Source organism: Schistocerca serialis, chromosome 2 (assembly GCF_023864345.2).
Source record: "Schistocerca serialis cubense isolate TAMUIC-IGC-003099 chromosome 2, iqSchSeri2.2, whole genome shotgun sequence".
Taxonomy (NCBI): domain Eukaryota; kingdom Metazoa; phylum Arthropoda; class Insecta; order Orthoptera; family Acrididae; genus Schistocerca; species Schistocerca serialis.
In genome coordinates, this window is record NC_064639.1 from 920068509 (window position 1) to 920083423 (window position 14915).

A 14915-nucleotide genomic window follows, 5' to 3' on the forward strand; every position below is an offset into this window, starting at 1 on the left:
TGGTCTACATACACCCCTGTCTTATATAATATTGTTTTAACATTTAAAATAAGATTTTAATAATTTACTTCATACTGGTATTAGCCACTGCATGTCACACTCACTTATGATTGATAAACTAAAGCGTGTGAACAAGACAATATATGAGTTTTGAAATTGGTTACTGCAAATAGTTACAAGTAATTACTAATAGTTATACAGATTTACTGAAAGTTATACAATTAGTCTTCTATAGGGTCCTAACCCCATCTAGTTAAAACTACATTAAGGAGATATAAAAAATTAAAGGCTCTGAGTGGCACATTTATATATACCACCTGTAACAGCGGGCACAAGCCCTTTAAATGGAGCTATGGAGCTACTTTTGAATTGTAATTATTACATACATTAGCTGAAGTATGTGCACTCCCTTCCTTTTTGGGGCGTCAGCCATCAGCTACTAGTGTAGTATGACTGCAAAGGGTGTAAAAGGTACTGATGACTACAGACATTTCCAGCCCTCTGTTTATATGTATAATTCCAGTTGTTGCTAGTGCGGAATTTTCATATAACCGAAAAGACTTCATAATTACTTCCAGGCTGAATAGTTCAATTCAGGTATGTTCTCCATATTGACACTAAATCTCATTCTTGATCCATTTAACTTTGTGTGTCACTTCCAGAGTTAGTGTCAGTACTTGTATCTTTAGTGTAATTTTGGCCTAGTGTTGCATGATGCTCCTGCCCCCTACCATTAGGATTCTGTCTTCTAAAAAGATCATACATTTCTGTAGAGACCTTATCTGTTGTGTCATTGAGTATATTCCAAGTTTCTTGGTTACGTATTTTTTGTTTTATATCTGTATCATCTAGTACTTGCCTTATGTGCGTAAGGGTATTACACTTAAGTGTAACATGTTCGGGGGTACCCAAATCACCACAGACACTAATCCAACTAATCCAACACATGTTAGATGTACTAGGTATGGCCCATGGCCCATTAAAAAGTGGACCATCCCACGGCTTGGATCTACATGTGTCAATCTCAGCCTTTCCTCAATATCCGGAAAGAAGAAGTAGATGCGACGACCCTTGTCAGAGGATTCCCATTCCCTTTGCCACATTCATTACGCCATTTTTTAAAGTCCCAGTCTGTCCATAATCTCTTCCCCAGTAATCTCCCGCACTTTATCTCCTCTTCCTTTTTGAAGCCAGTAGGAGGCAGCCCTGAGCTTCCACATGTGTTGTGCTGAAAGTGCCCGCCGTTCTCAATAGCGTACTTCTCTGTCCTCTTCTAATAATAGTTTTGTTGGTTGTAACACTAATCAGTAGTTCCACTGGACAGCAGAAAGCATCTTCGAAGTGTAAGTGATGGGCTGTTTGGTACCATCTGGGTTCGATGGACAGGATGGACTGGGGCGTGTTACAGGCCAAGGTCAAAATCTTACCTGGTGTACAGGAAGCCAGGCAGGGAACAAGGCATAAACACTGTTTCTGAGATTGAAAAGCCTGATGGCAGTCCGCAGAACAGACAAATTTAACACCCTCCAGGCAAAGACGGTTGAGAGGCTGCAGAGGTGCACAGCCTGGGGAATGAACTGAGCAGAATTATGAAATATTACCCAAAAAAGACTGGAATTCCTTTAGGTCCGTGGGTGCTGATAGATTGATGAAAGGCTTGATGCAGTCACCCATGGGGATGAGACCACCTATGACTAAGCACATGACTGCACCTCAAAAAGAAAAAGAAAAAAAACTCCACTTTTCCCGCTTGGGACAGAGGCCACTCTCCAGGAGGCATCGGAAAACTGACTGAAGGTTCCTTAAATGCTTCTCCTGGCTAGGGCCTGTGACACAGATGTCACAAGATACCTGATCCAGTAGGGAATGTTCTGAACCAACTGCTCCAAATATCATTGGTAAATTCATGGTGGAGACGAGATTCTAAATTGTAAGCGATTAAACTAGTAGAGGCCAAAATGGGTCTTGAGGACCAAGAAAGTCTGAGAAACTGTGTCCATTGGCAACAGTAGATAAGCATCATGCAAGTCAATTTGGGAAAAAAACAGCCCCCCTGACAACTTTGCGAAAAACTCCTGTTGCTGTGGAATGAGGTACAAATCCATGACACATTGCGCATTGACCATCTGTTTAAAGGTACCAAAAAGTAGCAAGCTGCTGCTGGGCTTTTGAATTACCATCAAAGGAGTGGCCCACTGACTCAAGGAAACATGAGAAATGGCACAATGATCAAGCCAACGCTGCAACTCAGCCTTGACACCGAGTGAGGTGGCGCAGTGGTTAGACACTCGACTCGCATTCGGGAGGACGACGGTTCAATCCCGCGTCCGGCCATCCTGATTTAGGTTTTCCGTGATTTCCCTAAATCTCTCCAGGCAAATGCTGGGATGGTTCCTTTCAAAGGGCACGGCCGATTTCCTTCCCCGTCCTTCCCTAATCCGATGAAACCGATGACCTCGCTGTCTGGTCTCCTTCTCCAAACAACCCAACCCAACCCTTGACCTTGTTGCACAAGGGGAAGGGAACGGGGTGTGGGCAACAAAATTTTGGAACCCGTAACAGCTTAAAAGAAACATGTCCCTTGAAATTTTCTGCCTGGCCCATGGTATTCTCAAACAGAAGGCTACAGGATGGCTGTAAGGAGTCAAAATTGTGAAAAGGAATGGACTGAGACACTAAATGCACTTCAACCATGATCTGAAAGCTGAAAACAGAAAAGACGTTGGGCCCAAAGACATTTTGCGCTAACAGTGAACTGACCACTACGATGTAAGTGGCCATTCCACATTCTTGTAATGCACAGAGATGGAGAATTGCCCTACAACAGAGAGCACTGTTGATGGAGTGACCATTGTAGCTCTGGGCACCCCAAGATCTTGTATACATCTGAATAAGTAAGGCTGACTGACGAACCGGCTGCCCATCCAGAATCAAAATCAGTGAAATATGCTAGGGCAACAGGTGCAAGGCATCAGAGACAGCCCCAGAGTCTGGTGAAAACATCAGGGAACCCTGATGACTAATTTATAGGGCCCGTCGACTGTCACAGACAGTTGCCAAATGGCCTACCTGCCAGCATACCCCCCACACATGGCCTCCACATGTGGGCAGTTGCATTGAACATGCACACCCGATTGAGTCACCTGCCAGTTATCAGGAGGGACATCCCTCGCCACCACCATAAGCTCATGCAATTCCCCAATTTGGGCAACATAGGCCAAAGACAGGTCGGACAAGATCAATGTCCTAGTTTGCATCTCAGGAGCTAACCTGACAATCACATCCCTTATCAGCACGTCTGCATTTTTGGGACACTTAAAATCATTCTTGTGTGATAGGACTTGTGAATCTGCGATCCAAGCCACATATGACTGTCCAGGGCGTGTTTGGTGCTGGTTAAACTGCAACCGTACCACTGTCACGTGTGTCTGATGGCCAAAATATTGGGTAAGCAACTGACAAAGCTCATCAAAGGAATGCTTCTCAGGCTCAGTGTAGGGCTTCAAATTTTGGACAGCTTCATACAAACCCACGCTGCTGGACAACAACAAAGTGGCCCTATCAAATGGATTGACAATATGCCTTATTTGACAGTGACACAAGAATCAGCACAAGTAATCCTCCAAGCTTTCACAGACTCATCAAAACTAGCAAATGGTGTCAAGGGTCGTAAGGGCAGAGAAGGAAATTGCCCCGCAGGCAGGTGGCCTCCCACCGGCGAGGTAAGGGTGCAAAGCAAGTCCGCATTCTGCATGTGCTTCCGTTGCTGCTGCTGCTCCAGCTGCTGTTGCTCCTTCCACAGGCACAACTGTTCCTGCCACCACTGCAGAAAAAGTGAACCCGTGGTTGGCAAAAGTGAACACTATGAAAACAGTAAAACAAAAAGGAAAACACAGGGGCATTACACGCGTAACAATGTGCCTCATACCACTTTAGTACCTGCACAAGGTCTGGCAATGCTGCTACTCGATACAATCAGTACGGTGTTGCAAAGGCTGACCGTCACTTGGTAAAAACCGAGCAAGAGAACCTCGTGAATATACCGAACTCATCAGGTGAACTAAACCATGGGAAGCAGGGCGCCCATAACTGCTTAGGTAAGCGTACGACAACTCAGCATGCATCTGACATTGACAGCTAACAATTTAGCACATGACAACTCAGCACGAGCGCTGGGCTAGGTCCATGGCCATCTAACTCTGCAGGAGCACTGGCCTACTCAGTTTACTGCTGCTCACAAATAAACACTTTCATCAGTGGGTCTGCCCATATGACACAACATGTGCCTGGAAGACTTCTGAAGGACTCTGCTGTTCTATCTATGCCAGCTCATTTACCTCCATCAGGGCATCTGCTGGCGGAGATACTAAATAAGTCACAATAAACTATCACTCAAAATACTGTCAACATAGTCCATGAATCATAGAAACTATTAACTAATTGCCAATCAATGGTAAATGAGATGATGGCTGATAAAGAATGGTTTTTCTAATATTTCTCCAACAATGATATATAGCTTCCACATCTGAAAGATGTAAATGAGCTTTATCTTGTGATTCATACTACCTAAGGAGAAGCTCTGTGATAATATTGTCTGGTCACCAAGGATGGCAAACACAGCATACATGCATCACTAATTTTTAGTGCAAAACAATGTTGCACAAACACCATCTGCTTGTTGTCACAACCACAATTGCAGTGACAAGCTAACATATATTGCACTCTCAAGTTATTTGCTTAGCAAAAACTACACAACTCTATAATAAGGACGAATGACACTTTTGTGTGAAATTTGTAACAAAGATGGTGGAGTATGCTTTTGCATTTTACTTTTACACAATCGGCCCAGAGGACAAGCTCCTCTTCCACTGAATTCTATTTCCTACTTTCTGCTGTCAATCACCCTCTATGCCTATCTGCAGCAAGTCCTCATGGATTCCATGTCTCCAACTTTTCATTGGTTTGCCTACTGGTCTTCTTCCTCAGAAAGTCATGTCCATTGATTTCAAACAACATCCACGTTTAACCATCTGAGCAACATGCCCTGCTATTGTAAGTCAATCGGTTCTCATCAGGCCTACAATATTTGGTATGTTGTAGATCTCATCCAGCTCACAATTATGAGAAATCCTCAATTCCTCAGTGATCTCACCTTTTGCTGGACTACAGATCATCGTTAAGAAATTCCATTCGAAAATGAGAATATGATTTAAGTCTTTTTTACAGGCACTCCAAGTTTCACAACTATATAGCCCTACAGGTAGGAACAGTGTTCTGTACAGCTGGAGTTGGAAATTCCTCGACTGACTGTAAGTTTTCAAAAACTGACTCAGACTGAAGTATGACTGGTTAGCAGCTTGGAACCTTGCTTTGGTTTCAGCCTCATGTGAAGCATTCTTTGTAAAGATTACCTTCTAATATTTAAAATTATGAACACTTTCGAAGTATCTGATTATGACCCAATGGCTAAAGCAGTTTCTTGAATGAGCGTGGGGCATATCATCAAATATTCAGTATTTGATGTATTCACAAGGACACCAATCCTGCTCAATGACGCCTCCATGCTGTCACTCATTTGCATCAATTTTTCCTTAGATCTGAACAATAGGGCCACATCATCGTCAAATGTGAGATCTGTGATTTTCTGACTCTCTACCTCAATCCCATTGAAATTCTTATAGAGAGCTAGCTACCCTCTCATTATCTTTTTGAGCACCATGTTGAACAATATCAGTGACACGTTATGTCCTTGTCTCAACCATGTGTTTAAGTTAAAGCTCTCCATGCCTTTGATCCAAAGCTTGTGAGCTAACGAGGATTTTGCTCTCATTTAAGTATATGGCCGAAAGAGTCAACCTTCAGGAATTGTGAAACGAACCCTATCGTCCAGACCGGATGCCACAAAGAGCACAGATTCACCACGAGATGGGGAAACTCACAGGCGTCTATTGTCTATTGAGGCCTAAGCGCTGCAGTGTGCGAGTGAGACAGACGACAACCTACGTCATAGGGAAACCCAGTAGAAGGCTTTTGTGGCCAAGGAGACGTAGCAGTGTTAAATATGCCGGACTGAAGATCGGCCATAAAGGGAAACATTTATGAAAAATATTTAATTCTGTAGTAATGCAGGGAATGAAGCCACAGTAAATTTAATCTGCCATCCTCCATAAAATTTCATGATGAACCCAATAAAACTTGAATGTTGATCATTTCTGTAATAGTTTAAGATTTACTGTTATAGTGAAATTAACAAGTTTTGTAACAAAGACTTGAATGCTAAAATATGAACACTTTGGTCGATCTTAACAATCCGCATTTCATACAGAAGCACATCATTAAAATTACAAGCGTTGTAAATATCAACTCTGTAACTTCATTTGTTTAAGATATATAGTAAATTTAAATTATCAGTATTTTCAGTTAAGCATCGGATCATCATTTCCTCCACACAAAACACATTGAATGATGACAGCATGACACCTTATTAAATCATTAGGTAATAGAATATTTGTTGTAAAGTTTAGTGCATAATAGTTATTTTTGCTCTTTATTGATTTATCAGAAAGCACATTGGTGCAAGGCTACTGGCAGTGACATTCAAAGTTAAGAAATTGTATTGGTTTTATGTAAAAGAAATTAACGTTTATTATGTAATGGATATTATTGTTACTTTATTTAGAACATGAAAGTGGTCAAGCTTTGATTATTTAAATATGTTAAAATGTAAAGTAATGTAGAATAAGCTGCAGCCAATCATATGGACAGCTTCAGGAAAGGGAACTGCTCTAGTCAGTTGAGCGAAGATGTTCAACACACGGGAAACACTGTTGGAAACGGGCAGATAGCGGTGCTGGCCGAGACACCAAAGGTCACGGTTCGGATTGAGACACGAAAGCTGACAATCAGTCTTTAGACAGCTAGGAAGCAAAACGACTTAGAAAATTTCACTTTGTGTGGTATCGCAGGACTTCTCTGAACGGTGAGTAGCCGCGCACCTGGTGTGAACTCTTAACTTTTCATGTAAATATCAAGGTGGAGTATTGGACTTGTTTCACGATGAGATTGTGAATGATTGAACTGTGTCAAATGGATATGTGCTCAAGTGTAATAGTAATTCTAAATACAGCCACTTTCACTATTAGTTTTCTTCCTGAATAAACATTACTCTAACTAAATGTGAACTGTGAGGCCTACATCATTTATGGGTCATTAATTTAGTTCCCGATATTATCACTACTGTTATTAAATGTTATGTTAACTTTGTATTTTGCAAACTTGCCATCAGTCAGACAATTTAACCAAAGGGTCACAAGTGTCTAATTCAGGGCGTGTAAGGCGACACTGTCTCCCAATCTTATGGGACCTTCTCCACAATCCAGATCCTCTTGATTAGTTGTTAAATTTTCTTGTGCAGTCTCTCCTCTCCAACTTGAATGACATCTGACAGGATTCCATCTTCTCCTGGACTTTTGTTGTTTTCCAGCTTCATTATATGATTCTTTATTTTATCCAGAGCATGCAGAGGATAATCTAAATCGGTGGGTGGGTGGGTGGGGGGGGGGGGGGGGTTTCAAACTTTTATCTTACCTGATGTACTTAACACTAACTGCTGGGGGTGAGGTTGGGGGGGGGGGGGGGTAGAATAGCTGGAGGTATATACAGTTAAAACATTTCATCGTTGGGTGGGGGTTTCAAATTAAAAATACTGAATTTACCATAACTAAACAGAATTTTATGGATTTTTTTCCTGATCATTTGATAGACACTTACTTCTTAGGTCATACTGCTACTTGTTTTGAGCCACATGCAGCCTGCAGGCCTCAGGATGAACGCCTCAATCTACCACGCCATGGGCTTGGAACTCTAATACATCTTTAGATTCATCATAGTTGAGGTGCTTCCTGAAGTACTATTTCTATCTCTCAGCAATGCTGAAATCACTGGTGAGTATGTTGTCTTAGACAAACTTTTGATGGCTCCGATATCCCTTCCCGAATAAGTGAACTTTCTGGTACATCTTTTGATCCACTTTTGCCAAGATATCATATTGAACCTCATCCATCATTCCTTTGCTGTACATTACTTTGCTCTCATCAGTGTTTGGTCGTTCTCCATACTTCTTCAAACTGTACTTTGCCTCATGCAAAATTTGTGTCTCGCAGCCAGCTCATCTAGTCTTCTTTTCTCTTTGCTAAAGTCTTAATGCACTTGTCCCCCAACAAAATCACTGGCCTCTTTAAGAATGACTGTGTTTGCCACCTCATTTACTGCATCCTAGACTTCTTCCTACACTTCTTCTGGGTTCTTTTTTGAATCCTTTTCCTGAAGAATTTCAAGACTGTTGCTGGGTCAGAGCTGAAATTCATCTTTCTTTGCAGTATCTTCAAGTACATCCACATAGTCATGTACAACTTTCTTAGGATTATTTCTAACTCTGGCTGTGGGTTGTACTTGTAGCCAGCATTTTGCTAGGACTGTAGCCCTTGCTGTCTTTACATCCGTCACCTACATCTTTGCTTTCATGTCAATTCCTATGTGATCTATCTGATTAAGTGTTTTACCATCTGGCAAAACCCAAGTTCCTTTATGGATATCCTTCCAATGGAACTTTGTGCTGCTGATGAACATCGCTTTTGAAGTTACAAACCTTATGGACATGATGCCATTGTTGTTGTTGAGCTCATGTAATCTGTGTCTTCCAGCAGTTGAATGGAATATGTCTTCTCTTCCCACTTTAGCATTCATATTGCCCAATAAGACCTTACAGTTGCTACTGGGGATGGCATCCATGACTACCTCCAACTCTGGTCAGAATTCATCCTTCACTTGGGAGGTGCTTCCTTCTGTGGGTGCTTGGCAGTTCACAAATGACATTTTACATATCTTCATGTGTATTGTTAATAATGCTATTTAGGGGTCACTGACAAAAACCCTAATAACTCAGTAGCTCTACAAGCCTCACTCACACAAAATCCCATACCCAGTTTGTGTCCTGCCTCACAGCTCCCACAAAAGACTGCATACTTTTCAACATCAAGGGTATCAGTATCCTCCCAGTGAACTTCCTGTAAAGCAACTAAATCCTTCCTATATGTTTCAAACTCCTTGACTAGACTGGTTGAAACACCTGTTTTTATAAACTATAAATAGTTCACATTCAAAATTATATTCCTTGTTCTCGCCCTTTTCATATATTTTTTACTATGAAATTCCAAGGCTTTCTTGTAGTCTGTTACCAAGTTTTTCATGATGGTGTGGTAATCCATCGCCAACCCCAACCTGGAGGACTAGGGTTTCTGATTTAGGGGTAACTTTTCTCTAGACAAATTATTTTCTCTACAGCTGTTGAGGGTTATCTCCTCTTTCCTCAAAAATGTGAAATGATTAAGGCTAGGGAATGGGAAGATACGGTGCTGTGAGACCCACTTCATCTGGTTCATAACTAAGACTTGTCTGGATTGGGAGATCTCCCCAGCAGGTTACGCTACCACCAGCATAGCTCTTACTGTCATATGAACACACAAACCTCTCTGTCCTGTCCAGATGAACAATGCTACTTGAAGGTGGTGTCTTCTGCAGAGGGGATGGGTACACAACTGAGTAAATAAATAAATACTATTTTATTCAAAGACACACAGGAGAGGAGTTTCACAGACTATTAAGCAAAGAGGATGCAGACTTTTTAGCACGTAATTTGACCCATATAAACTTGCATTTTGGATTTTTATTAAATCGAACAAGCAAATCTACAACGATCATTTTGTTTCTTATAACAGTGTTTACCCAGTAACGAAATGCTTCCATATCTGAATGGTTAACGTCACTGCCTTCAGTGTGGAAGAACTCCGCTTTGATTCCTGGCAATACCTCAGATATTTTCTGAGGTAGAAAGCACCAGTTGGGGTCCACTCAGTCCTTGTGAATGAGGATCTGCTTGAATAAGGAAGCAGCGGCATCATTAGGATTCATCTGCTGGCAATAATGCTGGAGAGATTGGTGACATCTTCCACAACCATAGATCATTCCCTGCACTGCCTTGTAGGTAGGAGTCGACCAGTCAGAACGGGCTTAGGCCTAATCTGTGAGTCGTTTGTACTTACTTTTTATCCAGTAGCTTTTGACGAGAGCACACCAATTCTTATCACTAACAGTGTGTTGGTTGCAGTCAATTTTACATGTTAACAAAAATGTTTTTAGAGAAACACGCTGTTTTGGACGAGGTACTTCAGTTGTTCTTCAGATCCATTTTCAACATTTAAAGGCATTATCGAATAATAACTGACTACCCACAAGAAACACAGGAATCAACTGCCCAAAATGACAAATATTATTCCCGAAAACCATATCAGAATCTAATGCATGACAGTAAAAATTTGAAGAATAAAACACACAAGAGGAAGTAATATATCAAGTCCTAAGCAATTACACTTTTAATGCTACCATTACTACAGCCTAAAGTGAATGAAAGACTATACAACAGAAGAACTGCAAGGAAAAGAAAAGGTTATCAAGCTGCTGAGCCATACATACCTGTTCAAAACAAAGTTTATAAAGACCTAGCTCTTCATGCAAGCCTTTAAACACAGAGACTGGGTTGTTGTGAAAGACATACAATCGTCCACCAACTGCTCTAAGCTGCCTGTCAATATCTTTGAGGGATTCGATCAGAAACCTCATTCTGTTGAAACCTACATTTTTTGTGCCTGGAAAATACTTTTTACATTACTATCACACAAAAATAATTCAGTGTTCACACAAAGTATATCAGTCTTTATCCTATGAGTGCCACCATGGTTAGCATATGGTACTACACAATTCATTTTTTTTTTTTTTTTTAGAATTATTCTAAGATTCAATTATTTTAGAAAAATGAACAATCCAACTGCAAAAGAGAAAAAAAATATCTACTTATCAAACAGGATCTGGACAACAAGCACAGACTACTGTTTAGTAAATTATTATCCTTCACAATAATAGGTTTCTTCGTCTGAAAAAAGATGAGACTCGGGGAAAGTGAGATTTAACAGGAATTGATTAGCAACATCACTGTAAAACAAATGTGAAGCAATACCAAAAGGAAAGGAAATTTGTTCCCTTGACCTAAATAGTTTCCCTAATGAATTCCTAATTAATTACAATTCTTTCAGACCTTTACTCTTTATTGATACTGAGAGTATCTGCACACACCTTAACATAGCAGTTGGATGTTCAACTACAGATAGAGTTTACTTTTTGCATAATGAAATGCTGAATAAACTTTTAGTGTACCATCACTAGCACTATACACATTATCATGAACACAAGATCAGTCAATACTATGGCCACAAAAAAAAAAAGTTTATAAACTCGATCTCATTCTTTGCCAAATATCATAAATAAACTTTGCAAATGCAGTTACCAATGAGACATTAGTTACTTAATTAGTCATTTAGTTAGTTATGTGTTAAACAGATCATAGTCATGACAAATGTTACTATATGTAACATGTCAATTGAATAAACACACGACACACCTTAAATAAATAAAAAATTGTGTGTCTGCACATTAGCCATTTACCAGTTATCTTCTATGTAAATGATTAATTATTGCTACTTAAGTATACTTCTGTGGAGCAGAAGTTGTTAAGGAGAAATGTCTTCAGTGCACATTTGAAAACACTTCTATCACAGACGGACATTTTATTTCCATTCGTAGATTGTCAACTACTCGTAGTTTTAATTGCATATTTCACAACTTCCTGTGCCAAAGCTAGATTCATTTGAAGGGTAATGTCAATCATTTCTCCTCCCAGTACTGTACTTGTGAATATCTATGTTCTTCCCAAACTAAAAATAACTGATCAGCCAGCGCAAGCTCCAGTTCAAGAACCCGCTGACATCAACTGCCACTGCCAGACTGCCTTTAATTTATCTAGTTGACTACATTTTTTCAAGTACTTAAAACAATAACATTAAGTTATGTTTACCACTGTTGTAACCCTATAATGTAAGTACACGCAATCAAACCCCTTGCAAATACGAGTGCCTCCATTGCCGGCCGTGGGAGGCCGCCTCACATCTGGAAAGGTGGTGCAGCAAGCACTGTGTTGTGTGCACAACAGGCCAATGTAAGCCGATCGTGCGAGCCCTCAGCCTCGGTCCTGTTTACTTACTTACTGTATGTTCAATAATGAACTTTGCACTGTTCTATACTTAATTAAGTGTTTTGTGAACCTCTTCATGTGGAAGCAGAATAAAACTTGGTTGGTGTTACTTATAATTTGTCTATACAACGTTAAAACAACTTGGCGTTGAGTGCAATATTCTACTCCATATGTTTCATTTCTTGGTTCGAGATACAACCAACATATCAGTGGAACAAATTCTTAAACTCTTGTTGAATAAAGTGAGCTCTAACTGACAAGGCTCTCTACGTGGCACTAACAATTTGGCAGCTTCACTGACATGCCAGATTCCACAGTCCTTTCCTCTATATGATGATTCTACAGAAGATGGGAACACACATGAAAAACACCATCAGCAAAATTTGGAACACACATGAAAAACACCATCAGCAAAATTTTCAAACTTTTGGAGTCACTGACCCAAATTTGTGCAAGGCTTTATTTTTGCCATGAATTTCTCCTCATGTTTATCACCTTGTGTCCCCGCTAGCTCCTCTTCAGGAACCTGCCTGTCTCTCTTTTGACAGACTGTGTCAGTTGCTCTTTAATTATCATTGCAAATGTACTCATGTTACAGCTGCTCAGGCTGAGTAGCCATTTGTGCTTCCTCTCCTCCTCAACTGCCATTGGTTAGCTCACAGGTAGATTACGATGTTGCAGCCATGCAACAGTCTTCATGCCACGCAGGGCAGTGTCGTGATAAGCAGCAGTGGCAGTTAGCATCTCAACAGCGGTCGCACGCTCCTCTTCTGTTGAGCCCTTTTTGATTTGATCAATATGAGTGGGCTATGTGCCCAAAGCATTGGGCAATGTGAACCATTGTATTAAAAAAAAAACACACATATTGCATCTATGTGCAACTCTCAACCTCCTTCACCAGACATGAACATGAATGTGAACAGTGTTTCTGAAGTGACAGTAGTACCAAACAAATTCTACATTGAAGTAAATGTGATGGACAAGATGTTAGAACTGCAAGTGGACGTAGGTCCAGCATTCACTTTGTTAAATTCTCAAACCTGTGTCGATCTTGGATTAATGGTGTTGTCCACTCTATCTTGCCAGATGATGACAAATACCCACATTGGGGCAATTTTCTACTTACGTAGTGTACAAAACAGTTGTTTACCCTTTGATTTTTCAAGTGCTGGGTGATGCCAATACTGAAAAATTATTTAATTAGACATCTTCAAAATTTTTGGGCTCTCTATTTCCAATGAAGTGTACGTGGTATCAGGCAGGTTCCATACCAACAACTGGACACACTCTGCTTGGAATATTCCTTCATGTTTTTGGAAGATTTAGGGTGTGCTACTGACTTCAAAGCTCACATTACAATAAAACCAATGGCACGACCCCATTTTTTTTCATACTATCCAGTCCCATTAGCTTTACAGGAGCAAGACAAATTGGTACCACATCGACTCACGTCTTTGGGTGTTATCACACCCGTCTCCTCTAGTGAATGGTCTACACCTTTCGTAGTTGTCACAAAACTAATGGCAGCCTTCAGCTCTGTGCTGATTTTAAAGTGCCTGTAAATTCACAGTCAACTATTGATACTTGTCCCTTACCACATCAGAATGTAACCTTAGCACAACTTTCCAGGGACCAACATTTTCCCAAAATAGACCCATGAGAAGCATACTTACAACTGCCTCTGGATGACGATTCAAAATCAAACCCTTCAGGTTATATCAATACCAGCACCTGCCATTTGGTGTGGCTAGCACCTCGCCCTTTTCCAATGATTTTTGGAGCAACTTACTGCCTTGGTGCTGGAGTGCATTAACTACCAGGATGATACTGTGGTCTCAGGTTCCTCAACAGATTAACATTTGTGGAACCTTTGCGCCTTATTCACGGTACTACAAGCCAACGGTTAGAAATGTAATTTGGACAAATCACAATTTCTTCAGCTGTCTATCATCTATCTTGGTTTTGAAATCTCATATGCTGGCATCAAGCCTTTACACCAGCACGTTGGTGCCATTACAGCTTTGCTGCGTCCTATCAACGTAAAAGGGTTGTAAGCCTTTCTTGGAATCATACTGAACTACAATGAATTTCTTCCTGATGCATACACACTGGCCCACTCATTTCATGTTCTCTTTCATAATGGTGTTCCTTTTCACTGTCTGCCCACCTGTGAGTGTGCTTTTAACCTATTAAGGTCAAAATTACATTTGACACCTTGCTTGGCTATCTTCCAACCAGTCCAACACCTTGTTTTGGCCATGAACACTTCCCAGTATGGCCTTGGGGCTGTTTTCATGCACAAATATATGGACAGTTTCGATCGTCCTATTGCATATGATTGCATATGCTTCCAAGACTCTGAATCAGGCACAACAGTGTTGCTCACAGGTAAAAAAACAAGCCTTCGCTGTTGTATAAATGCTCAAAAAATTTCATGTTTTCCTTTATGGTTCTAAGTTTCATTTGATTACTGGTCGTAAACCTCTGGTTTCTCTTTTCAGTCCTTCATCATCTTTATCAGGCAAAGCGGCCCATCGCCTGCAGTACTAGGCTCTTTTTTTTTTGTCATCCTATAACTACACGATTCATTTCTGACCCACAGCACAACACTCTAATGCAGATGCTCATTCTCGATTGCAGACTGGCCCCAATCCAGCATTTAATCAGGATGAACAGTTGTGTCTGCATTTAGACATCAAAGCCAAAAACAATTGTGTCTGGTTTTCCCACTACCATTTCTTGGATTTTTGCAACTGTCACGGCCGATCCTGTC

The 14915-nt window shown here is 40.7% G+C and overlaps 1 protein-coding gene across 4 annotated transcripts in view; it reads right to left on the reverse strand.

Moving 5' to 3' along the window:
- LOC126458286 (cryptochrome-1) overlaps positions 1 to 14915 on the reverse strand; it is a 109159-nt gene that overhangs the window by 74525 nt on the left and 19719 nt on the right. For all 4 annotated transcript variants that reach the window (XM_050095225.1, XM_050095226.1, XM_050095222.1 and 1 more), the window contains one exon: positions 10531 to 10703. In XM_050095225.1, coding sequence (XP_049951182.1) covers positions 10531 to 10703 — 173 coding nt within the window. The remainder of the gene's footprint in view (positions 1 to 10530; positions 10704 to 14915) is intronic.